The sequence below is a fragment of the Myxocyprinus asiaticus genome, chromosome 41, assembly GCF_019703515.2.
Source record: "Myxocyprinus asiaticus isolate MX2 ecotype Aquarium Trade chromosome 41, UBuf_Myxa_2, whole genome shotgun sequence".
Classification (NCBI taxonomy): domain Eukaryota; kingdom Metazoa; phylum Chordata; class Actinopteri; order Cypriniformes; family Catostomidae; genus Myxocyprinus; species Myxocyprinus asiaticus.
The window spans coordinates 35,066,555-35,094,102 of NC_059384.1; the positions used below are offsets into that span (position 1 = coordinate 35,066,555).

Below are 27,548 nucleotides of genomic sequence, written 5' to 3' on the forward strand. Positions count from 1 at the left end.
TTCCCCTTACCTACTCTAGTCTTATCGTTTTTTTGGCCGTTGTTTTGTTTGCCAGCCAAAAACTTAGCAAGCACCACTATTGAACTAAAAAGAGTAAACAAAGGGAATGATCTTGTTGTAAGTGAAACCTCTAATTTCACTCTTTCTTCAGAGGGGAACGTAACTTCCACATTTTCTACTATATCTACGCCGGTCTGGCAGAGAGGAAGAAACTCGGCCACTACAAGCTGTCAGACAGCAAAACTCCAAAGTGAGTTCCTGAGCTCTTGAAAACAGCCTGCTGTTTTTATTTGTATCTTTCTCTGGCATCCTTTTTTCAGTCTATCCATTTACTTCTCTTTGTTTTCCTCAATTCCAGGTATCTCCACAATGAGAATATTAAATTAGTGCCTGACATAGTAGGGAGTGCCTTCTATAAGGAGCAGTTTGAGACAGTGGAACAGTGTTTTAAAGTCATCGGCTTCACCCTAGAGGTACATCACAATCCTGCACAATTTAAAGAGAAGACACGAACAGAACCCAAAAAGGTTTTACAACCTGATGCCATTGAAGAACTTCAAGTTCTGTTCAATAGCAAACCATCTGTATTCTGGTGCTTCAAGGATTATTCTCGGTTAAATACCTGGAATTTTAAGCTCTATGGCATTTGTGGTACAGTATGCTGCCAATTACCACAGGAAAAAAATTGACTTAACTCTAAGTTTGTAAAAACAAACAAAAATGTTTTCAGTAATGAACTATCAACAGAAGTCTATTGAGCATGGGGATGGAATCGTAAGAATTTTAAAAATCCCAGTTCCAATTCCTCTTAACGATTCCAATTCCTTAACAGTTCCATTGACAATTCAAAAGAACCTGCTTGGACTACACTGGTTATGCTTTACATTTCCCACTGTAGATTCAGTAGAGAGGCAGTGCTGAGGCTAAATAGTGCAGTAGGAAACACCGACAAAGTATTTTAGTACGGTTTTCCATCTGCATTGGCGGAAAAATGCAAGTTCGGGAATTGTTAATGGAACCAAAAGTCCATTTTGTAACCATTTCCATTTAAAAAACTTTTTTTTGGTATCCAACCCTAATGGAGCAAGACATGTAGCTGGCTTAAAAGTAGAAATGTGAAGATTGTATTTTTGTCCAGTGCCTAAATTAATTAATTAATACAAAAATGTGTGTTAATTCATCTTGTCTAAATCGTCCTTGTAGTGTGGGACTACAGTTCTAAACAGATTAATTTCTGAATTTGCATTATATATGTAATTCCTGTGGGTGGAGTTTGCTCCATGTTAACAGTACTTTACAGATAGTTTTTCTGGGATCTTTTCATGTGTTGTCTTAAACTTACTGGCTTTATGTCATCATGACAGCAGTTGAAAGATTGGATATAACTTTGCACAAACAAGGTTAGATTATGATTTTATCATGATTTGATCATGACTTTATCTACTTTTATGCTGACACAGATAATGTTTAAGTTTTGAGTCTATACTTTTGAATCAGTAAACTGATGAGTCGCAGTCAGTGTCTATGGTAATCAACAACATGCCACAGTTGCCATAAAGCTTAACGTATTAAACCTTGGACATTCCAGAAACTGATATGCTGGTCTGAAGAACCTACAGTATAATGTAACATCAAAAATCTTTAATCTCATTTAACCATATAGACCTATCCCATTGTTTACAAACATTGCAGTGCATGCGCAGTGATTGGTGGCAGAAAGCCATGTTTGTTTGACAGATTAGACAGCTAGCGCTAGCTAGCTCCTCTAAATATCACTAAAAGATAATATAGAATAAAATTAGACTTAAGGTTCAAAGCTAGCTAGCTAGGTTTGGGTACACTATTGCTAATAAAAAAGCTAGTTATAATCATTGGTTTGAAAGTTTGATGCAAAGCCATCATAGATACAGAAATATTCTTAGCTATACTATTATTATAATATTATAAGTTAATTGCATACCTGTAATAAAATGTTTGCAGCAAAGCTTTGAGTTGGAAATGATCGCCTCAGTCCAGTCAGCTCTGTTTACGGAATCCGATAAAAGTGAAGCCCTCGGTTTTTGCCATTGTGATTTAGACATTTCATTTCACAGCACAACATTTCATTTAGCTTAACCAGACAATTGAAAGGTAACAGCTAACGTTTTGAGGACTGTTGGGTGAGCAGCTAACTACAGGTTTAGTTTACTGTTCGCGCTGATCTTTTTGCCACCACTTCCGTCAGTGACGTAGGTGGTGACGTTGCCAAAGTGTTGGTCTATAGCACAAATTAAGAACCCTGTACAGCCAAAATGGTTCTTGATAATAAAAGAGCGTTCTTTGCTACAAAGAACCATTAAAGATCCTTTATTTTATCACACACTTCACAATTCACATTCCTACTATTTCTACATTTCTACATTCAAAATTAAAAATTTCAACCATAGATGTCATTTAGAATATTCATATTCTTTCACATAATTATTCTCAGTATAGACGTGAAAGCACTGTCATTACACAAAGATGCAAATGTTCGTTCTTATGGCAAAGGGGCTAAAATATTCTTAGATGAACAAATATTGAAGTGTAATATGGGCAAGAAGAACGCTAATGTTTAATGACCACAAGAACACCCTGCCTGTCCATTCAGCTTCAGTGATCTGAACATTTTCGATGGCCTGTGTGGAGGGTTATGTAATGCTGTGATGTAGATGTCTCCACAATTAGCATTAGGCGAGCATGCTGGAATACATTACCACCACCCAGTTCGTCAAGATGGCTACATCTAACTTTATCATCAGCACAATGTGAAATACGATAGTGCTCAAACATAATACTATCACAATAGAACACAGCTGTATGGTTATAGAAGTAAAAATCGAATTAATTATTTTCATAGAGAAATACATTTTTAATGATAACGTATAAACCTATAAGACCTATCATGAGCCACAAATCAATGTGATTTTAACTTCATGTAAAAAAAAAAACATTGTTTAAAAGTGAAATATCTGTTGAAGAACTACATTGCACATAATCCTGAAGAGAGCTCCACCAATCAGTGAAGTCTGTTACCATGAACTGATTTCACTGCAGAAAAGCTCAGCAGTGACTTCCAGTCACATAAAGCATTGCTAATGATGTAACCGAGTCTGCTTCACTCTAAAACTACTAATATTTTGCTAATATATATTAAAAAACTTTTATTTAATATATTATTTTTCTATTTTTTGTATACTCAAGAAATATAAGTCAGTCGTTTTATATGGTACTATTGTACCATTGTACCACCACTTTAAAAAGTCACTAGTATTTTTTTTATTTTGCTTTGTGTTTTGATTTTCAATTTCAGTCTAGTTTTCGTTTTAGTTAGTTTTAGTGATGCATGAATAGTTTTAATTTCATTTGTATTTTTAGAACATTTCATATACTTTTTTTACTTTAAAAACAGACTGTGCAATGATGTGATTCATCTTGGCGCTGGCTTTTTCATGTCTTCTAACACTTTATTGAAGTTTTTAAAATCACTATGGAGAAAATGAATGGGTAAAATCATTTTGCAACCAAGGCCACTAAAAAGTGGGTGGTCACTGTTGTGCTGTAAAGTACTAAACTACCAAAGACAGGCCAAGAAAGTGGCTGCAATCTGTAAGAGTAATGAAACGTGAATATCCTTAGAGGTCTCCGTAATGTCAACATTTTCTATTTTGTTGAAGGAGACAGGAGTAATCACAGGCCTGTGAGTGACAGTTTGACTACCTTGACATTACAGAACACAGTATTCAAGGACTCAACATAATCAAACAGACATTCATGGCAATGTGCTGCTAATTATGAGCTGCTGTGCCACATCTGCCAAAATATGAAGCCATTCTTGTGGGCAAGAGACCTTGAACAGGTCATTGCGGTTACAAAGTACCTTTTGGATTCTGTGTCTGTAAAAAAATATATATGTTTGTGTTGAAATTTAAGAAACTATTTTTAGGGTATATCAAAATTTTCAGAAATACTCTCTGGGCATGTTCAGGCACTCAATCCACACAAACTTACACATTTATTTTATTTAAACAATAGCGATAAAATAATCAGGATAGAAATACAAAGCTAATAGAAGATATTGCTCAGTGAGGGATTGGTATAAGGAACTTAAGGTGTGTGTGTGTGTGTGTGTGTGTGGGCAGGTTTAAGTGGTTTACGAGGACTTTTTTTTAGGTTACAAACTGGTCATTACAAGGGTATTATGCTATAATTGTGGTTTATGAGGACATTTCTAGTGTCCCCATAATTCAAATCACTTAAAAAACATACTGAATGATGTTTTATTGAAAATGTAAAAATGCAGGAAGTTTTTTGTGAGGGTTAGGTTTAGGGGTAGGGTTAGGGTTAGGGAGAGTCCTCATAATGATAGCTGCACCAACATGTGTGTGTGTGGGTGTGTGTGTGTGTGTGTTTGTTTAAGGGATATTACAAAAGGCAAACAGGATGCAATGTGATTTTAAGGACAAACTGATTTCTAATACAACAATATTCCCAAGAAAACATGTTTTGTTTGAAACATTTTGATTAGAAAAAGAAAAACACATTTTGAATATTTCTTGATAAATTTGTGCACAAAATTTGCAACATTTGGTCAAACTCCCCTATATTCACTTAATTGTGATATTATATTAAATGAAAACTAATTGTTATGATTTTTACCTTGTAAAATTGTGAGTTTAACACAGTGGCCACCAGGATGCGATGTTTGGGTGGGCATTTTGATCTTTAGGGTGGGCAACGTTGGGGTGGGGTGTTATGGTAGTATTGGAGAAATTCATTTAAAAGTTGCAACTTGCATGTGGTATTTCAGCACAAATACCTGCGTCTTATTCACTAACCACCTGCAATCTATTTTAGCAGGCGTAATCAGTGCTGAAATTGCACTGCGTCTTGATTTAAATTAAGTCATTGTCATTCCTTTCATTGTAAGTTGCGTGTCATTCACAAAAATTGCCCGGTGCAATTTACATCCAGGGGCGTAGATTCCATGGGGGATGGGAGGAGGTAACCCCCCAATAATAAAAACCAGCAAGTACAACCCCCCCAATATTTATACCATGATCAATGTAAATTCTTCACACTGTAACCACCCAATGTTCAAGCCAAATCTACACCCTTGTTTACATCGCACTATTACTGCCAAATGAAAAGATGTTAAAGCCAATTTTGTTTAAAAGAGATGTTTGTGTACATTTTCTTTCAATCATAAAAGCATTAATTCATCAAATAATGATTAAATGATTGAGAACAGTGTTATAACCTGGCATATATCCAGATATCAAGCAGCCAAGCACCCTTTTGGCATGTTTAAGAGATGATTCAGGTGTCAGGCTAACTGTGATGATGTACAGTCCCGACAGAATGTAACATATCACAGTGGTTGTCTGCTGCGTCCTCTGCAATATAGCGCTCAGAATCGGCCCGCAAGATCGGAATTTCATGTGCAAATTGCACACATTTTATTGGTCCGTTTGTGCTGTTGGCTGATCTGCATAATTCCTTCTGTGAATGGGGCAGTAAACCAGCACAGAGAGCACGTGCTAAATAATTTACCGGCCGCAATTCATTCTTAGTGTATTCCCCCCTATTTGTTGAATTATTATTTTATTATTTACTGTGATATGAAGACATGCAACAAAGTGGTAGCTCATTCAAATACATACTTAAATAAACTTCTTCAAACAATACTCTTTAATTTATTTCAAAGATTCAATGCCATTGACTTTGGCAGCTTTGACAAATCTAATCAAAGTGTTAGACAAAGTGTAAGTTCTTCCTCAGAGGTGCTTATTGTAGCAGCCTGGTAACTTCTTAACCAAACTTATATGTCCTTGAAACTTCTTTCTATTAGTTGGAATGTTTAGTGTTTTAACTAAACTAGAACAAACGGGAAAAAAATATAATCATCCTTTCATTATCCATAACACTATTTTATATAATTATATATTTTATTACTATTAATTTAATAAATTATAGCAATTTCTAAAACTCCAATACAATACATAATATGAAGGCCTAATTTCTTATATCCACCTTTGTAATTACAAAACATGAAGGGGTGAATTCACTAAACAGTTGCGCCACTTTAGCGTGTTTTATTTCAGCACAAAATCCTGCGTCTTATTCACGAACCACCTGCAATCTATATTTTAAGCAGGCGCAATCAGCTCAGAATTTGTGCTGCATCTTGAATGTTTAAATGAAGTCATTGTCATTCCTTTCCACGCAAACATGCCTCCTTTCTATAGGCTCATTATAGATTGCGCTTCATTCAACCTGGCGCAATTTACATCATGCTATTACCGCCAAATGAAAGCAGGCAGTCAAATAAATTTTATTTAAAAGAGATCTGTGTGCATTTTTAATCAGTCATATCAGTTGTAATTTATGAAATAATGATCAAATGATGGAGAAGAGCGTTATATATCCTGTCATAAATCCAGATGCACGGTGTAGTCAAGCACACTTTCGGCATGTTTAAATAGATGATTCAGGTGTCTGGATCACAGTAGTCAGTGATGCTGTTCAGTCCTGCCAAAGTGTGTCAAATAACGGTGGTCTTCTGCTGCATCCTCAGAGCGCTCAGAACCAGCCCACAAGATCACAACTGCGCGTGCAAATTGTGTTCAGTAGCTAATTTGTTGCCGCGTTCGCACAGTTGCCTGATCTGCATAATTCCTTTATTGAATCGGGCGTTAAACCAGAGCAGACAATGCGTGCAAATAACCGCCGCTTTTACGGGGCGCATTTAATTCTAAGTGATTTCTCCCCTAATTCTTTGATTTGTAATAAATAGTTTTATTTAACAAGTTCACTGTAATGGTTTATAAACAGACCATTAGAAAACCCTGATCGGTCAACCACTAATATGAATTGTATATTACAGGCATGCATCCCACTGTGTTGTTCTAAATCTCTGAAAAATGCTGAATCTGAGTCAAAAGCTCACCACTCTTAAAAACTCTCAAAGTCAACCATCCAGATATTTAGAAAACTATCGGGGCACAAAATAATAATATCTTGCATTTTAAGTGATCGCCTCTCTTAAGTTTCTGCCATTTTCTTTTTTGTGTGTGCATCGGATACATCAAATTGTGGCTCGTGGATATTAAGCACGGACGTGCAACTGTAGCGCTGCACAGAGTGAACGTTACCTTGAACCTGAAAGCGTGTCCATGGCCAGGCGCTAAAGTTTGAATGCAAGAGATCTCGCAACATCAAAGTACATAAGACTCACTGTATGTTATTTGTTGCAATGCTCCTAATATGGATTTTATAAGTGTCAGAGATTAAACTAAACTGTCATTAAACTAAACTAAACTGTCTGCATCTGTCTGATCATCTAGGGTGAGCAGACAAACTGCCAGGGTGGGCAATGCCCACCCTTGTCCACCCATTGACACGGCCCCGGAATATTTCATCCAATGTATTAGGAGATATATTATGGCAAAATGAAAATATACAGCATTACAGAATAACCCATATTATCACCAAAATGATTTGATATTATCATGTCAAATTATGTTTTAATGTTATTGATGTTTTCATACAACACTATTGTATTTGTTTGTCATGATTTCTTCAGGAGCTCGGGAGTGTTTACAGTATATTAGCTGGAATCCTAAACACTGGTGATGTCGAGTTCACGTCTGTTGCGTCTGAGCATCAGACAGACAAAAGCAACATTTCCAACATGGCGGTACTAGAGAGCGGTAAGTCAGCACATCACTAGCGTGTTTAGCATGCTTTGATCTGAAGCGTGGCTGATTCTCACATATTTTAGTTTTTCAAAACATAACCTTTTGAAATGAGCATGAGCAGTTATATTGTATAATTACTCATGAGCAATCTAAGTTTTGTTTATATAATTGTGCAGAGTCACATTAAACCCTGGGGGAATCCCAATTCACATCACCCTGATAAAAACAACAACAACAAAAAAACATTTAAACCAGTCTAAAGTGGTTTGCGGGTGGAAGCTCAACACCAAACTGGTTACCACTGGTCTGACTAGTCTGTTTTCAGGTTTCAGGGCACTCATCTGCTGGTCAGGCTGGACAACCAGCTGAACACCAGTTTAGGCATCTTGAGAGGCCAGCTAAACCAGCTAAGACCAGCAAACCACTATAGGCTGGTTTTAGCATTTGTTTTTAGCAGGAATACTTGTCATTCTGCAGAATTTAGTATGCCTTTTAGGGATTAGTGTGTCCCAGATCACTGTGTAAATTTCATAAAGCTTTGACTTAACCCGATGACGTCCGATTTCAAAGTTAACAAGACTTCTTGTTTCTGATGTATGCATTTGTGCATGATTTTTGGTCTAATGTCATTCTGACCCCGTTTCATCCTGGTATTAAGATGCGTTTCGGGTGATCTGATCACATGTGGTCAGGTGAGACACATCGCTGTTTACACCTGGTCGCTTAAATGTGTCTCCTGTGACCACTTGTGTTTGGATTTGGAGGGGAGGATCTCTTTTTCATGACAAATCAATCACTATGTCAGTGTGTTACTGCGTGATAATAAAGCACAACAAAGTCGAAAAAGACAAAGAAAGCGCATAAATAAAAGTGTGTCTGTTTCTCCCAGATGCGGTTGAAATTTAATGTAAGCACAAACTGAACATATCAAGCAGAATTATTCATTATTTTAGTGGATTACCTGTATTAAAGGAGCTTCAGATGTTCATGCTTGTCATCTGTGTTGATATCAGACACACTTAAGTAGATCTGTGAAGTTCTCATGATTGTGTATGTTTCCGCTATTAAAAATTTTCAGATCGGACGATTATTTTCTTTTAAAGCCGCTCGTAATCTGCAAAGTTTAAACTCTTGTTTTAGCGCAGCGGTTGATTGATAGGTGAGGGGTGGAGCTTTACTGCTGCTGGGACGCATACAGGACAGATTAGCATTTACACCTCAAATGTGATGTAGACACATGCATTTTTGACCACATTTGTATGTGGTTTTTGTGATCCGATCACAAAACGTTTTAGACTCTGTATTTAGGGTTGACCACATGTGATTGAATCTCCCAAAACGCATCTTAATACCAGGTGGAAACGGGGGCTTTTTGACATGGTAGTACGTCTAAATTCTAGTGTACTAGCTTACTACATTCTTAAAAGTATACTTTACCATTACCGGTGTAGTACTAATTTTTCATACTTAGTAGTATGCAAATTGGGCTGTAGCCCCTATTTAGAAATATTTTGAGGATGTTGACATGTCCTGTGGTGTGACATGTTATACCAAAACTATTTTAAACATAATTTTGCTAATTCTTTTGTAATTATTATGCATGCAGTTTTGTATGACAATATTAATTGAGAGACTACATGAATATTTGTTCTTTTAAAAATTCATTTGTCACACTGCAGGACCATTTTAAATGAATTAGGAAAGGCAAGAAGGTGATTTAAAATGGTGAAAAACTTGAAAAACAAATTGTAAATAGTCACATGCCCTGATATACATTTATACACTTTCCCTAAAACATTCATAGAAATTTAATCTGAATATTAAAATGTTGATTATAAAAAAAGGGGTATGGACAACATGCGCATCAGCTACTCATATATTTCTAAATGCATTGTTGTTATATGTTATATGTGTTTGTGTGTGCAGCTGCAGCGCTGCTGTGTATCCGTGCAGATGAGCTGCAGGAAGCGCTGACCTCTCACTGTGTGGTCATGCGAGGTGAAACCATTGTCCGGCCGAATACAGTAGAGAAAGCCACTGAGGTGCGGGACGCCATGGGCAAAGCCCTGTACGGACGCCTGTTCAGCTGGATTGTTAACCGCATCAACTCTCTCCTGAAACTAGACGACCAATCAGAGTGAGAGAAATAAAGAGAGAGTGAAACAACTCCAAATCACAAATGAGATCTTTATTTCTCAGTTGTTTCTCCTAGAAAGAAGTGAGATTTAATGGAGAGCAAATGGAGACTTTAGCTTAAGTGTCCTGCTTCTCATATTTTTCTCCTTGTCTCAAACTGTGCTCAGATCTGTCAATATCCAAAAGTCTGCTATTAAAATTCAGGATTGCAATATGACACTCAAATATTTCTCATTAATTCTCCCAAAGACAAATGATCTGAGCTATACTGTTCATATTAATTATATAGTTCTATACTCTTACTGTTATTTCTCCTAAGGACGTTTTAGGAGAAACATCTGAGACAAAGTTGATTCTTCAATGAAAATCAATGAAAATCTGAGCAATAAAACTGTCCTCTGGGTTGATTTGAATTCCCCTTATTCACCAGCTACTAGGGAGAAATTGTTTTACCGTACAAATGTGTGAATGATCATAGTTTCATGAAGAGCTTGTTTGTCAACTCACATCTTAATGCTCTTTAATATTAGTCTACAAGTTTTAGAAATCATACTAATCATTAATTTCTTTAACTTCTCTCCAGGGAGGAAGAAAAGGGTCTAAACATCGGCATCCTGGACATCTTTGGCTTTGAGAACTTTAAGAGGAACTCTTTTGAGCAGCTGTGCATCAACATAGCCAACGAGCAGATCCAATTCTACTTCAATCAGCACATATTCGCCTGGGAGCAGGTACATCCTGTCTCTGATAAAGCTATCTTATCCAATCACGAATAGTTCAGGAGCTTTTCTAAGCCTTTTTGGAGCATTTATAAGTCTTTTTTTTTTTATGTTCCCACCTCAGTATAACCTCATATCCATCTAAATGGTGATAACACCTCATAATTTATAATTTTACGGGGTTGCGAGCAAGGTGGCAGGGGAGGATATTCACCATTTCTTTTTATTCAGACAAGCGTGGCAATTCCCCAGACTGACTGGGCTGACTGTAGCCTTGAGGGGGAAAATGATTTGGTGCCTCTAAACGTTTGAGAGTAACCCACATTAGTGCCTTCATAAATCATTTGAAACAAGGGTTACGACAGGAGACGCTGACTTTGCTTTAAGGCTTAATGCAAATGCTGCTTAGGTAAATGTGCAAACTGACTTTTGATGCAAGTCATTGGTATATTTATATGGATGAATCTCGTGAAAACACGTCCAGGTCACATTTCATCCCAAAATCAAATAATAATAATAATAATAATATTTCACATAGCAGCAATAAGAAGGGCATTTATGGAAAATATGAAAAAAGAGTGTTGTGTTGCTGTTTTGCTATAAATTGCTGTACTTTTTGTTGTTTTTTAATCTCCCAAGGCGCATATGTCAGCAGCGCTCTTACTGTCCAAAAATGAGCTTGTTCCCTGATCGCAGGATGACTTCACCTGAGGCTACAAACTCTATTCTACACAATTAGATTATATATCTTGGACATGCCTCTGTGTGTGTACTGTATGTGTGTGTGTTTCTCCAGTGAATAATTTGTATGTGTGTATTGTAATTTATGAGCATGGCAGTTTAAAGAAGGGACAGAAGAGGCATTTTCTCTCTGGGTTGAACATGTGCTTACAAGATGCCATGGTGTAGCCGTTCACAGTCATTCGCTCTAGTTTTAGAGGTTACAGAGTTCCAGGCGTCAACCAGCAGAGTTCAACAATGTTGTTGGGAACTCACAAATATACAGTGTGTAAATGCTTGGTTAGATAGATGGAAGGAAATACTTTCCACATTTTTACCTAAGTGTCTAATTGTGATCAGGTGGATGCAGATTTGTTTGAAACACTGACACTTTCAATCCAGCAATCAAAACTAACTATTATAAATGCAAATATACATTAAGATTATTAAAATTGGATGTGAGATTGGATAAGATTGGAAAGATTGGATATCAATCTGTTCAATGGATATAATTTTAATAAGGCAAAGATTGCATTACTCATTTATTGTTCCCAGTGTCTCTGTAAAAGTCAAGTTTTTTTTTTTATTTTTTTTTTTTTTATGTGGTCAAATGAGGAACAGAACTGCACTGGCTAGACCTATCGCATGTATTTCAGGCTCTGGTTCAGACCACCCTTTTAAAATTTTGGAGCTTGATCAGTAAATTATGCACTAGTTATTGTCGTTCACTGATTGATTATCAAAAATGTAATCATGTAATCCATAAAATGTAACTATAATCTGATTATTAACATTTTAAAATTTAATGTAATCTTATTACAAGTACTATTTTTGTAATCTGATTACATAATCCATATCACATGTAATCTGTTTCTCTGAGGTGAGAAATGCTCTTTGGTTACTCTGCAGGATGAGTATCTGAATGAAGAAGTGGATGCTCGAATGATTGAGTATGAAGACAACCGGCCGCTGCTGGACCTGTTCCTTCAGAAGCCCATGGGCATGTTGTCTCTACTGGACGAGGAGAGCCGCTTTCCACAGGCAACTGACCAGACGCTTGTCGGCAAGTTCCTCCTCAGATACACCATCCAAACTTTCTCGCTGAAACATCATAGAGCTTGTAGCTTTAGCTTTGGTGTCTGATGACACCATGGTCTCTTTCTGTTTCACACACTATCACACACAGACTTATGCTCACAAGCACAAGTACAGTGACAAACAGGGCAGTGAGCCTGATCAAACATTTATGGGTGATCTATGTTTTTAACAGTTTTCTGCTTTGGATGCTCTCAGTGGATTCTTGGATTGATAGCTGAATAATTCCACATGCCAAGAAAAGATGCATAATTAGTTGATTTTCCACGACTTCGCTTTTTGCATTATAGTAAATAAAACAGATGGGTAAATGTATTAATGCATATGTGAATGAATGAATTAATTAATTTTAATTCATAAGAAATTATTTTGTTCATATCAGAGAAATTTGAGGACAACTTAAAATCTAAAAACTTCTGGAGACCAAAGAGGGTTGATCTGGGCTTTGGGATCCATCACTATGCAGGCAAGGTAGAAATGTTATATAGTTATGCTCCTCTTTTACATACTACAAGAGCAGAACTATGAACAAAATGATGCAAGTTCACATGTAAAGAAAATATATTGAATCTTGCTTTTTGGATCTTGCTATTTAGGTGATCTATAATGCTGGTGGGTTTCTGGCCAAGAACAGAGATGCTCTGCCCGCTGATATTGTTCTACTACTGAGGTCCTCAGAGAATGAATTGATCCGTAAACTTGTTACCCACCCGCTCACTAAAACAGGTAAGATATCACTTAATTAGTTGCTTTTGACTCTTTAAACACTCAGTTAACACAGAATGTTTCAGAGCCTTTGGATTTGATGCTGCTTAAATGCTTTGTGTGCTGATAATATTATTTTATGTTGCCAAATACACACATACATGCAGACATACACATACATATTAAGACATACATACACCTTTAGCAGTATTTAATTATTATTCTCTAAATGAAATTTGATTTTATAAACAATAATGCATCAATCAGCCCAGTCACTGTGTGATTTGGCTTGTTCAAAGTCTCTATATTCCACTGTGCTTAATGGAGACAAAAGGGATTTTGTTACTTTCAGTACATCCACCAGTTTCCATGACTTTACATGTGAGAAGTTGAGCACTTCAGGGTGGGTACATTCCATTGGTAAAGCATGAAATAAACAGAGCCCTCAACACTGCTGGAAAATCCATCTGATAGCTGTATTTCGGAACATGGTAGCTGGTGTCTAGCTGGCTTCTAGCTGGTCCAAGCTGGTTATTAGCAGGTTCAAGTGGGTATTAATAGACCAGGCTGGTTATTAGCTGGTCCAAACTGGTTATTAGCTGAACCAAGCCGGTCATTGGCCTGTCCACCCTGGTCATTAACTGGTCTAAGCTGGTCCAAGCTGGTTTTTAGCTGGTTCAAGCCAGTATTATCAGGTCCAAGCTGGTTATTAGCTGGTCCAAGCTGATTATCAGCTTGTCCAAGATGGTCATAAGCTGTTTTTAGCTGGTGTAAACTGGTTATCAGCTGGTCCAAGCTGATCTTTAGCTGGTCCAAGCTGGTTATTAACTGGACCAAGCTGGCCATTACCTGGTCCACCCTGGTCATTAGCTGATCCAAGTCAGTCATTAACTGGTCCAAGCGTGTTATTAGCTGGTTCAAGCCAGGTATTAGCAGGTCCAGGTTGGTTATTAGCTAGTCCACCCTAGTCATTAGCTGGTCCAAGCTGGTTATTAGCTGATTCAAGATGGATATGAGCAGCTCCAGGTTGATTATTTGCTGGTCCAAGTTGGTCATTAGCTGATCCAAACTAGTCATTTGCTGGTTCAAGCTGGTTATTAGCTGGTACAATTGAGTATTAGCAGGTCCAGTCTGGTTATTAGCTGGTCCAAGGTGGTCATTAGCTGATCCAAATTAGTCATTAGCTGGTCCAAGCTGGTTATTAGCTGGTACAAGCGGGTATTAGCAGGTATAAGCTGGTTATTAGCTGCTCCAAGCTGGTCATTATCTGATCCACCCTAGTCATTAGCTGGTCCAACCTGGTCATTAGCTGGAACAAGCAGGTAATAGCAGTTTCAGGCTGGTTATTAGCTGGTCCAATCTGGTCATTAGCTAATCCACCCTAGTCATTAGCTGGTCCAATCTGGTCATTAGCTAATCCACCCTAGTCATTAGCTGGTCCAACCTGGTCATTAGCTGGTACAAGCGGGTATTAGCAGGTCCAGGTTGTTTATTAGCTGGTCCAAACTGGTTATTAGCTGGACCAAGCCGGTCATTGACCTGTCCACCCTGGTCATTAGCTCATCAAAGCTTGTTCAAGTTGATCATTAGCTGGTCCAAACTGGTTATTAGCTGATTCAAGCCGATATTATCAGGTCCAAGCTGGTTATTAGCTGGTCCAAGCTGGTTATCAGCTGGTCTAAGATGGTTATTAGCTGGTCCAAGCTGGTCATTAGCTGGACACACTTGGTCATTAGCTGGTCCAAGCTGGTCATTAGCTGGTACAAGTGGGTAATAGCAGGTCCAGGCTGGTTATTAGCTGGTCAAAACTGGTTATTAGCTGGACCAAGCCATTCATTGACCTGACCACCCTGGTCATTAGCTGGTCTAAGCTGGTCCAAATTGGTCATTAGCTGGTCCAAGATGGTTACTAGCTGGTTCAATCCAGTATTATCAGGTCTAAGCTGGTCATTAGCTGGTCCCAGCTGGCTATTAGCTGGTCTGAGCTAGTTTTTAGCTGGTTCAAACTAATTATTAGCTGGTTATTATCTGGTCCAAGCTGGTTTTGGCTGGTCCAATCTGGTTTTTAGTGGGTCCAAGCTGGTTATTAGCTGATCCAAGACGAATATTAACTGGTTCAAGCCAGGAATTAGCAGGACAGGTTGGTTATTAGCTGGTCCAACCTGGTCATTAGCTGGTCCAAGCCAGTTATTAGCTGGTTCAAACTGGATATTAGCAAGTCCAGGTTAGTTATTAGCTGGTCCAAGCTGGTAATTAGCTGGTTATTAGCTGGTCTAAGCTGGTTATTAGCTGGTCATTGGCTGGTTGATAGCTACCATATTTCAAAAACCAGCTTGACCAACTTAAGCTGGTATGACTAGCTAGTAACTGGTTTGATGCTGGTCCAGGATGGTCTACCAGCTTTGATTAACTAATACCAAGCCTGGACAAACCAAAAAAACAGGGACCATTTCCAAAACACAGCTATGAGTTTAAGATGCCTTTTCCAGCAGGAAAATGTGTTCACACATGTCCAACTTAAATCCCCAATGGCAACATGCTTATAGTGATTATTAAAGGAAATTATAGGTTAAGATCAAAACAAAAACTGTATGGACAGAATCACAGCTGAACTTCACCCACTTTAATTATGTTGGTAACACAGAACCATATGTTCATCCACCTTAAATAGTTGACCCAAAAGGGTGATTCAACTCAAATAACACACATTTGTCAATGGGAAAAAGAGTGTTTTTTTTTTTTTGTTTTTTTTTTTACGAACTGAAAGTTGTTGAATTTTTATTTTGTAATTAATATTTAATTAAAATCAGTAATTTTTTGTGGAAATCAACATTTCTGACATTTTCTTAGTGAAAAAAGACATTTATAAGTAGATGTTGACAGAAACATTTTATCCGTTGGGAATAGATTGGATGCTGAAAAGGTTTTTGGGGATGGTGGTGCTTAAAAACAGAGCTTGGTGACATCAGCCAAAATAAATTCAGTCGATTCAGAGGCAGAGCAAGTTATTGTATTTTGATAATACATTGCAGAAATAATGTTTTTTCTTTTTTTTTTCTTTGGAATAACGTACACCAATGAATTATGCACATAAGGCCAGGAACATGAAGAAAGAAAATGGGGGTCAATTGTGATGTATTTACTGTAACCTAGAATATTCCACCATCCTATTTGATGGCACTGCATTTTAGGCCATGTCAGGGTCACACAGGATGGAAATGACAGTGCAGACATCATCCTGCAATATGGATTAAAACTGTCTCAATAAATGTATGTAGTACTCTCTAGAAAGGAAAACTCAGGCACAGTATGCAATAAAATCTCTACAGTGAGCTGCTCACACGATCCGATGGAATGAATGTAGGTCGTCTGACTGACACAGCTGTTTACTTCAACTGAGATTCACTGGTGATTGTTTCCAGGAGGTCCACTGGGACTTGTGATGTAGACTTCATTCATACCAAGTCTTTTGTTAGCTGCTTGTGTTTTGTGAAGCTTATTTATCTGTCACAACATTGACCTTTAAGTCTGATCAGAGGAGACTCTATGTCTCAATGCCCTTGACATGGTTAACTTTGAAATAAAGAGTAGATTATCTCTGAAGAACATATGACCCCTAATCAAATAATGTATCAACAGCAGATTTCTAATGTTTGTGTTTTTAATTACAGAGATATGTGTAATAAAAGCAGATATTTTTTCTCTTTTTCAGGAAACCTGGCTCACACCAAAGGCAAGGCTGTGGGATCTGCTCGTATGGGCTCAAATCCATCACAGCGCAACATTAACTTTGCCAAGGTACCTCAACATACCCTCCTGACATCTCTTCTATATTTAAGGGGCAAAATTATACAAACAGTTATTACCATGGGACCTATAAGACTTCAAAATACAAATGACCTCTGTTATGATTGGCTAACCTCTTCACCTGTGAAATGAATAACAACACCCCTGTCAAGTTGCTTAATACTGAAGAGCTGTTGATTTGTAAACATTGGTGGTCATGTCTTAATCTTTCCCACAGTTTTTTTTTTTTTTCTGTCCATCTCTCTCCCATCAATGAAATTTCCACATCTTCTTTCCATAAATTCTTCTCTCTAAAGTTGGACGTCTTTATGTTGTTCAGTACCGTATCATTCAATGAGGTAATGATTGTGTGCCAGTAGTATTTGTGCCGTATACTGTATTGAGACACCCTTTTCCAATCTATGTGTGTCCTTATGTACGTATGTGAATGAAAGTGCATCTGGTCATGTGATGATTACCCTTCCCTCTGTTTAATAGCTAATGCATTTGTAGATTAACTTATTAAAAGCTTGATTAGTCATTATAATTCGCATTAGAATTGAGTGTCTCTATGGAATTTAGAAGAATTGCCTGTGCTGTTGCATTTAGAAAACAGCTACTTTCAAGTTGTGAAATTTTATGTGTTTTAGCATTAAGTTCAATGTTCCTAAGAGAAATATTAGGAGAACACAATCTACTTATTGAGGTAGTACCCTGCAATGAATAAGGATTTTAAACATATTGAAATTATGTCTTTGATGAAGACCTGCATATATTACTACTCATTAGCATTTTAAAACATTCTGTCTTTAGAAAATTTCACATAAAAGATCCCGACAATTTTAGCCCTCATGAAATAAAAGCACCTGTGTTTAATGTTAAAACTCGTTGTTAAAATAGCCTTGTATCTCAATCCACATTGTGTATTCTGGGTTAAACACAAGTTAAGCTCTATCAACATAATTTGTAACATGCTGTAGATTACCACAGAAAATAATTTAACTTGTACTGTACCTCAGTCTGTAATTTTTTTTTAATTATAAAATCATACTTTTTTTTTATTTTTTTATTTATAAATAAATAAAATTATTTTGACTCAAATCTGTTGACATTTGTGTATTTACATTAATGTTCTTTGGGGCAAGCATACAATGGTTGCCTCATAGACTTCCATTGGAAGTACATTTCTGTACACTGTTTTGTTTCTGTTGTTGTTGTTTTTGCAACACACTCTCACGGCGAAATCATAAGGATTCATATGACTTTTATACATTTGAATAATTCGTATGATATTGTACGACTGCACTCGTATGAATTCGTACAATTTTCACTAGAGCCAATGATGTCGCTGGACATCGTTTCCATCTAATACGTGACAATTACTTGCTTCTGTCACACACAACAGCTTCCTATCATGTTCACACACTCTACTAATTGGTTAAGTTTAGAGAAGAGGTTTGGGTAAGGGCATAATATGAATAAGTATGTCCTTAATGTCTCGTGCGCAGAACTCACGATTACATTAGACATCTGGGCATTTTCACGTGTTGTAATCGTACATATTTGTACGAAGGAAATCGTACGAAATCATACAAAACAGCCAACTCGTAAAATATGTGCAAATTTTCATGAGATTGGGTTGTGTTTCTGTGATAAATTGAAATATATATTTTTTAAAGTTGTAATTATTTTCTTTGATAATTTCCAGCATGTTAAATATGCTGTTAATAGAGCTTAACTTGTATTTAACCTAGAGCATTCATTAAAAATATTTTGTCCCTGTTGATTATTAGCACAAGTTCCACCTAAATTGAGAGTTTCTCATGTTTTTTTGTTTGTTTGTTTTTTTTTAAACAAATCTATATTTCATAACACTTCACATTTATGTTCATTTTGTTAAGGGTTTATATAAAGGGATTCATTAATGACTAATAATTACTTTACAAATGCATGATAAATCATTGATATGCATTAATAACAACTTGCATAAAAAGTGTCACACACAGAGAGCCATTTTACCTCACATGTTATAAATGCTTAATAACACTTATTCAACTATGAAAGCAACTAAATACCCTATTGGAAAGGGGACACATATATAGCATATATTAAGGAGCTGCCAACTTTATAAAATGATATAATTAAATTCAAGTATGGTTTAATGATCATCAGGCTTTTTATATGATATATGCTGTAAATGAGCATGAAGAGCTGAAAAGTGTTTTTTGCAGAGGATTTTAGGTAACCAGGACTAGGTAAGTTGGGACAGCACTCTGAGTAGCACCATTCTTTTGACATCAATGTGACAATAAAAGTGACAACACAAGTGAGTCAAGACATTACGGTAATAAATATAAACACAAAATGACAAAATCCCTTCTTTTAATCTCACTATTATAGTACATTTTTGCTGCACTGTGACATGAATCATGAATTAAGACTTGCAGTATGTTGATTATCATAAGTAAGTGTATTTATTAAGCATTTATAACATGTGACATACAATGGCTCACTATTTTTTGTTTTGCATGAAAGTCACCCTTTTTAGTCATGTTGTTATAACTGATTATCAATGATTTATAATGCATTTGTAAATGACTTATAAGTCATCAATTAACCACTTTACTCAGTAAACCCTTAACAAAGGGAACATTACTGTAAAGTATTGCCTGTATGTTTTTGCTGTTTATTTTGCTTTTGTATACTTCTATGAATTTAAATCAGACTGTCTTATGACAATCTTTGCATCTTTTTTTCACCACACCACATCCACAACAACCACAACCACCACCGTATTCCATCTATAGTGCATACCGAATATTTTTTTTTTTTTTTTTTTTTTTGCACAGGCGGAGAACACAGGAGACAGCACACGTCACCCTCGAGAGACCACCAACATGAAGACTCAAACTGTAGCTTCTTACTTCAGAGTAAGGCCTTTATATAGCCAGCAGCCATATCACCCTGTAGCTCATGACTGGTTGCCTACTGAAGCTAAGCAGGGCAGAGCCTGGTCAGTACCTGGATGGGTGACCTCCTGGGAAAACTAAGGTTGCTGCCAGAAGAGGTATTAGGGAGTCCAGCAGGGGGTGCTTACCCTGCGGACTGTGTAGGTCCTAATGCCCCAGTATAGTGATGGGGACACTATACTGTAAAAAGGCACCGTCCTTCGGATGAGACGTTAAACTGAGGTCCTGACTCTCTGTGGTCATTAAAAATCCCAGGACAATTCTCGAAAAGAGTAGGGGTGTAACCTGGCCAAATTCCCCCCATTGGCCCTTATCAATCATGGCTTCCTAATAATCCCCATCCATTAATTGGCTCTATCACTCCACTCTCTCCACTCCACCAATAGCTGGTGTGTAGTGAGCGTACTGGCACACTATGGCTGCCGTCGCATCATCCAGGTGGATGCTGCACACTGGTGGTGGTTTAGAAGAGTCCCCTGTTCACTGTGTAAAGTGCTTTGAGTGTAGTGTCAGAAAAGTGCTAAATAAATGTAACGTTCATTCATTCATGTAGAAAACATCTGTTCCACTTTTGAAAATGAAATAATCATTAGAACCATTACATATAAATGGTTTTACAAACGTTTTCAATCTGGCTTGTGAGTGCTTGTGTTAATGTTACCTCTCCTGTCTTTATCAGTACTCACTGATGGACCTGTTATCAAAGATGGTGGCGGGACAGCCACACTTTATGCGTTGCATAAAGCCCAATAATGATCGCCAAGCCAATAAGTTTGACAGGGAGAAAGTTCTGATCCAACTACGCTACACGGGTATACTAGAGATGGCCAAGATCCGCAGACAGGGCTACTCACATCGTATTCTCTTCAGCAACTTCATTGAGAGGTGAGACTCTATGATGCTATCATCAGATTATTTTCACAATACAGAGGTTCTGTACTATGTACTATGTACTATGTACAGAACCACAACAATGTTCTTGTGATTGTTATATATCACCTTTGGGTCTTCTTCAGGTACTCTATTTTAGCATTCAGAGTCAATGAGGAACCAACAGTGAGTCCAGAGACCTGTGCTACCATTTTGGAGAAGGCCAAACTAGAGAACTGGCTTCTGGGCAAAACAAAGGTTTGTCAAATAAACATATTAACAGATACTGCATTTGCTGTTCAATAAGGCGCATAAATGCATACTGGCTACAATTCCTATAAGAGGCTGGTTGTATATCTGTTCAGGTCTTTCTGAAGTACTATCATGTGGAGCAGTTGAATCTAATGGTGCGGCAGAACACAGACCGAATCATTCTGGTGCAGGCATATGTACGAGGCTGGCTTGTGTTCAGACGATACTGTAAGATTTTGGAGAAGAGAGAACAAAGTGCCGTGGTGTTGCAGTCAGGTAAGCTCAATGTCATGTTGTTGAGCAGATTTTCAAATGCAAAACGACTCAAAGACTTCAAACCTAGAGAAACCCTACTGAAAGAACCAGCTCCAACCAGCATACATTTCCAATCTGGTCCAGACTGGATTATTCTGTTCAGTGCTGGTTTGTTGCTGACCTAGCTGGTGGACCAGCCATTATTTTTCTAGTGAATGTACAATAGTTGGACATGGAAATCTTTCTGGTGATGCTAATTCAGTAGCTTGTTGGGGACACCAACATCTATAATATCATGGAACATCATGTCCTCTCTTTCTAGCATACAGAGGACACAAAGTTCGGAAAAGAATGGCTGATGACAAAAGCAAAGCCAAGTCGGAGGCTACTGTTACCCAGTTGCAGGCTGGTAAGAATTCAGCTTACTGCTGCCATATATCATAAAACATTTAAAATAAATAAAAAATAAATAAATAAATGTGAAGAGACTGTCTCAGATGGGTTTTAGAGAGCAAAGATCACCACTGAATCATGCCCTCTCTGTACAGTGTGCAGAGGATACCTGACAAGACAGAAATACAAGGAGATGGTTGATGAGAAGAACAAAGCTGCTGCAAAGATCCAGGCCCATTACAGAGGACACAAAGAGAGGAAGAGCTTCAAAAGGAAAAAGTAGGAACCCTTTTTATTTCCTCTGTCTTGCATCACAGGAATGGGGTGAAATGAGTTTGGCTAAATTAATAATAGCATAGATAAAATATCAGGGTTCCCACGGTCATGGAAAACCTGAAAATAGCAGAGAAACTTAAAAAAGCAATTTCCAGTCTTGGAAAAGTAATTGAAATTGGTAAAAATCTTAAAAGGTCAAGGTAAGTAAAACATCTGTACTGGTTTAGCACCAGATTCATTTAAGAAATTATGCAGATCAGGCAATAGCACAAATGTGCCCACAAAATCTCGAGGCTTGTTTGCGTGGAAAGGAATGACAATTGCACAATTTAAATTCTGAAGACATAGGCCAGTTTCAGTATTGACTGTGCTTTCTTAAATTAGATGGGGGGTTGGTGAATAAGACGCAGCTTTTTGCGCTGAAATACCACACGCAAAAGTGGTGCAACTGTTTACTGCAGTGGTTCTCAACCTTTTTTTGATTAATGCCCCCCTACTTCATTCCTTAGCCCAAATGTAAATTTACTGGTATCAACAACAGTAAGGTTATCTATAACATCTATAAAAAGTAAAAAGTTAACAGCTAATTTACAGTATGTGACTAAATTATTCTAACAGTGTGATTGAGTTGGAACTCCTTTCATCAGGTTCTTATTGATTCAAATGAGTAATCTCTTGGAATGTCTGAAGGTAATCAAAATCAGATAAATATTTTCTTAGACACAAACAAAAATTATTTAGCCTATTTTATTTTAGAATTTACACATTTCTATTTCATCTAAAAATAATAGTGTATTTTGCATTGGCAAATAAATATATTTATTTATTAGTATCTCACTTAAAACAGACAAGTTGTCACTACTAGTATGGGAAGAACATGGAGTAATATGGAACAGTAATGTAGTATAACCTGCTTTACTTAACACAGAGAAGCCATGCAGATGGAAAGGGCTGAGAAGATGGAGGAATTAACAGAGGTCCCACCAGAAGCATCTGGTCCAGTTTCAGGAGAGTCACCACAGACAGGAGGGGAAGTAAATGATGCAGATGAAAAGGCTGCTGTGGTCCTCCAGAGCAACTACAGAGGCTACAGAGAGCGGAAGAAGTACAAAGAGCATCAGGAAAGAAACAAGACTTTGACAGGGGATGAGTTAGCCGATACCTTGTCTACTCCTGCAGAACAAGTCAATTCTGATGAAGACTCGCATGCAATACAAGAGGAAGAGCAGGGCAAGGAGGCTGAGGAAGAGGCTGCTGTAGGAGATGGGGGCATTGAACAGGAAACTAAGGCGGCCACTGTTATCCAAAGCAACTTTAGAGGACATAAAGAACGTAAGAGACTCCAGGAAGAGGGAAAGATGCCAGTAAGAGGGAGGAAAGAGACAAAGAGTCCTCCAGAAGATGAGGAACTGCCTATTCCAGATCCACCAACTCCAGAAGAATTGATGGAATTTCCAGAGGATGTAGGGCAAGAAGACGAGCCTCCAGCAGAACTCTCAGGAGAAGATGAAGAGGCCAAAGCTGCCGTGGTCCTACAGAGCAACTTCCGTGGCCACAAAGAGCGAAAGCGACTCCAGGAGGAAGGCAAGATTCCTAAGAAAATGATGAAAGTGGATTTGGACAAGCCAGAGACTTTTGAAGAGGACTTTCCACCTCCTTTAGAGGAACCATTAGAACTAGAGGAAGCCCAAGAACTAGATTCAGTTGAGCCTTTTGAAATGTCAGCTGTTGCGGATGAGGAACATGCTGCAACTGTTTTACAGAGTAACTTTAGAGGCCATCGGGAGAGAAAGAGATTGAGAGCAGAGAGAGAGGGAGTACAAGGAAGAGAAGACAATGAGGCTGGAGATGTGGAGGAGAATGGGGAAGTCCTGGAGATCACAGACATTGAGCTGAAACAGAAAGACTTGGAGGAAGATGTGGAGACTCGGGCTGAGGGAGGGTTATATGATGAGGAGCAGGCAGCTATAAAAATCCAGAGCAATTTTAGAGGTTACAAAGACAGGAAGAACCTGAAGGCCACAGCTCAACAACAGGATCAGGAGGTGGAGAAGCTCTTCATACAGGTGCTTACTATATTTTCATGTAAAATTAAAGGAATAGTACACCCAAAAATGAACATTCTATCTTCATTTACTCACCCTCATATCATTCCAAAACTGTATGGCTTAATTTCTTCAGAGGAACACAAAAGCATTTAAAAAGTCCTAACACTGGCTAACACTGTGTAGCCCCGCGAAATCAGCCATTTTCAAATGCAATCCGAAGAAAATGAATAAACTCCACACAACATTAAAAAACTACATTTCAGGGTTAACACCTAACGTACACCCAATACATTTCATCTGAATGTATCAAACTGTTCACTCAAGCAGCACTATAAACTATCAAACAGTCATGACATATGACATATTCATGAATGAAATTGGTTACTTACTGTTTTTCATCCAATATTATAATTTTAACTGCCCCATCGTTTAATAACAGTTCCTTTGCAAAGCTTGAATCATATTGTGACTATTTCACAAGCAATCCACGCTGAAATGTTCTCAATACACATGTAATACAATCCACGGTGATGCTGGGTGCTTCAACAGGCTTCAACAGGCCAAAGCAGAGATGCTAGTCTTCACATTTCACATCTTCCATTTTTGTTTACACACAGGACTGCATGTGTTTCTCTCAGTCAGTGGCAGCAGCAGAATGAGACTTGTTTTTAAAAGTTTTGCTTGTACCCTCTTAAAACAGGGTGCACATAGTTGGAAACGCATCAAAATGATCAAAGACTTCCATGTAGTCCATGTTTACAAAAGGCCTACAATAAAAATATAGTACAGATGGGTGCAAAAACGGTCCAGGATGCCTTCAAAACAGCATAACAGCAAGACAACAGAATGGGGGAATTATTTTTAGTTATTACCTGACAATGGGTCTTTTAAAAGCGGCGCAAGATGCATGATAACGATCAAAGCATTTCTAAATTTTTAATGTAGAAAAAACATTTAAATCCAGAAGGTGTCCAGTGTAAGTCCATTTGGTGTAGATGAATTTACCATGACAGGCCCATTTCTCTCCTCTTTACCTGTGTGAATGACTGAGCACTAGTGGGCGTGGCCAAGGGTGCAATGACAGAAAAATAGGCATTGATGATTTACTGTAGAGGCAGTAATATGCAAATGTACCTGGTCTTTGTGATGTCACAAGTTCCACAATTGTCAAACATGCCGTTTTTGCAGCTTGGTTCGTTCTGAAACTTATAGTATGTTTTTGTAGTACAAAGACCTTGTATATGTCAAAAGATCAAGGAAAATGTGATTCCTCATGTCATGACCCTTTTAATACATATGTTTTTATTCAACCTCAGGTCAGTTTACAGTATTTACCAGGAGTTTACTTTTATTAAAATTAACAGATTTAATTTTTTTTTTTTTTTTTTTTTTTTTTTTTTTTTTTATGAGGGTCTCATTGGAAAATGTTTAGCATGCCTTCATCATTTATTTTTGGTAATTTTCAAATTATGTATAGATTTTATTGTTTTAGCCTTGTCCCAGACCCAGACTTTCAACATTAAATTATTACAATTCATTATAAAAATACAGTTTTATGTTAAAATGTCATTTCCATCACCATAATTTCCAGCACAATTATTAAACACAATTCAGAATTTGAGATGTGCTGGAAATGACACATTGGGGGAATTTTATTAATGACTTTCAGATAGAAATGACAAAAATGACATAAATATTCTTTGTACATGTTGGACATTGTTAGTAGACAAATTAAATTACTTTCTAGAAGTCCTCAATGTGAAAATTTCCAAAAGTCAAAGAAACCACTATATAAATTCTTTGTACAGCTTTTGGTCCAAGATTCAAAGGTTTGGACAGCAAATTTTCTTAGTGATCAGAATTATACCTTGTTCCTTCCAGGTAAACAAGGCCTCAGAGGAATTCCTTATCCTGCAGAAGAAGCTAAATGAAATTATCCTCGCCCATCAGCTCGACCCCAGCAAGAATGGGATGTTTGTAAAAGGAGAAGCCATTAATGGATTCATGGGTGGCTACCAGCCCTCAGGTAAAACACAGATAAAACAGTCATATCCATAGTCTCAGTAATTTTGAAGACAACATGAGACAGCATTTTCAGTGCATTTAACTTTCGTAATGTGACAATGTGTAATATGCAATGTGAAATAATGTAGGACAGGACATGTTAGGCTTTGATTATTATAAAATTACAACATTTTTAGCTATATTTATTGTTTCATTCAGTAGTACAAAAGATCCTTTTGTGATCAGACTATCTTTGCTCATGTCTTATCACAGAAAAATGCTGTACCAGAAATAGTCTGCGTCTTCTTTCTCTTCCAATGTTTTTTTTTTTAGGCAGAAGTTGGTGTTTCCAGTTTTCTTTGTGTGCTTACTTGCAGAGAGAGTATTTTGCAGTTTGACCTACAATACTGTGCAAAAGTCTTAAGCACATAAGATATTTCACAAAAACATTTGTCTTAAGATGGTTATTTATATCTTCAGCTTTAGTGTGTCAATAGGGAATATAAATGTTAGACTCCCAAACATTGCTTTTGCAAATAGAAAAGATTAGAATAGAAGAACAGGGAGCCCTGCAACAGATGTCATGTCCCCTACAATGACCCCCACTGAACATCGTGTTAGTCTGAGATTACATAAAGAGACAGAATCAATTGAGACAGCCTAAACAGATAAAAGAACTGTGGTGAATTCACTAAGAAGTTTGGAACATCCTATCTGCCAACAACCAAGAAAAACTGTGTCCAGGTGTACCTAGGAGAATTGGTGCTGTTTTAAAGGCAAAAGTGGTCACACCGAATATTGATTTAGCTTTTTTATGTTTACTGGATTTTGCATGACATTAAGTGATAAATGAAAACTATTTATGTCATTATTTTTGAAGACATCCTCACTATGCAACATTTTTCACAAGTGCCTAAAACTTTTGCACAGTAATGCACTTCAGGTGGTGAATAAGATATAGACAGTTCTGGCTTTATTAAACTCCAGCAGTATACTTGTACTGTCGATTTTATCAGTGGCTGAAGTTTCCTTTCCTCTCACTTTAACTGCTCATTTTAAAAATCAAATGTCGAGTAGCAAAACAGGCAAATTGGCCTCAAGGAGATGTGTCATCAGAAATTCCCACAACTGCACACATCTACTTTTCATTTGATTGTTTTGGATGATACGTCTAATTGCTTTGGAAGGATAAGCCTGAAAAAAAGCAGGGGAGATTTTATCACTTTATTCTAATAGTATTCCTGCAGATTCTATTATTCCTGACATGCACCTTGAGTCCAAATGAAACTGGATTATTCTGTCAAGAATGATTATGGTTTCTCGGTTTCAGTTTGAACTGTGTAGTCTATGACAGATGTGGCAACATGATCTGTTTTCCTTTGTCACACAGTCTTAAAGGTCAGTCTAAGACCTGAAACACTCTATGCAAGTATGTGAACACAAGTGTCAATGTCACACTTCATTATGTTCCGAAATGTGGAGTTTAATTTAAAATTTCCCATGCATTTCTTGAACCATTACATTGGTGCCGAAACCCGGGAAGGAGGAAATATAACGGGGTTCAAGGAATGCATGGGAAGGAGGATGCTGGGACTGGCTTGA

The 27,548-nt window shown here is 37.4% G+C and overlaps 1 protein-coding gene across 1 annotated transcript in view; it reads left to right on the plus strand.

Annotated features, from left to right (window-relative positions):
- The window catches only part of LOC127431844 (myosin-IIIa-like), a 133,956-nt gene that overhangs the window by 88,457 nt on the left and 17,951 nt on the right, over positions 1–27,548 (plus strand). The window contains exons 18-35 of the mRNA XM_051682446.1: positions 152–250; positions 359–473; positions 7,604–7,730; positions 9,645–9,855; positions 10,438–10,585; positions 12,203–12,356; positions 12,771–12,859; positions 12,985–13,114; positions 16,806–16,891; positions 17,197–17,238; positions 19,729–19,809; positions 20,528–20,733; positions 20,865–20,976; positions 21,084–21,246; positions 21,548–21,634; positions 21,774–21,897; positions 22,823–23,960; positions 25,824–25,968. Coding sequence (XP_051538406.1) covers positions 152–250; positions 359–473; positions 7,604–7,730; positions 9,645–9,855; positions 10,438–10,585; positions 12,203–12,356; positions 12,771–12,859; positions 12,985–13,114; positions 16,806–16,891; positions 17,197–17,238; positions 19,729–19,809; positions 20,528–20,733; positions 20,865–20,976; positions 21,084–21,246; positions 21,548–21,634; positions 21,774–21,897; positions 22,823–23,960; positions 25,824–25,968 — 3,257 coding nt within the window. The remainder of the gene's footprint in view (positions 1–151; positions 251–358; positions 474–7,603; positions 7,731–9,644; positions 9,856–10,437; positions 10,586–12,202; positions 12,357–12,770; positions 12,860–12,984; positions 13,115–16,805; positions 16,892–17,196; positions 17,239–19,728; positions 19,810–20,527; positions 20,734–20,864; positions 20,977–21,083; positions 21,247–21,547; positions 21,635–21,773; positions 21,898–22,822; positions 23,961–25,823; positions 25,969–27,548) is intronic.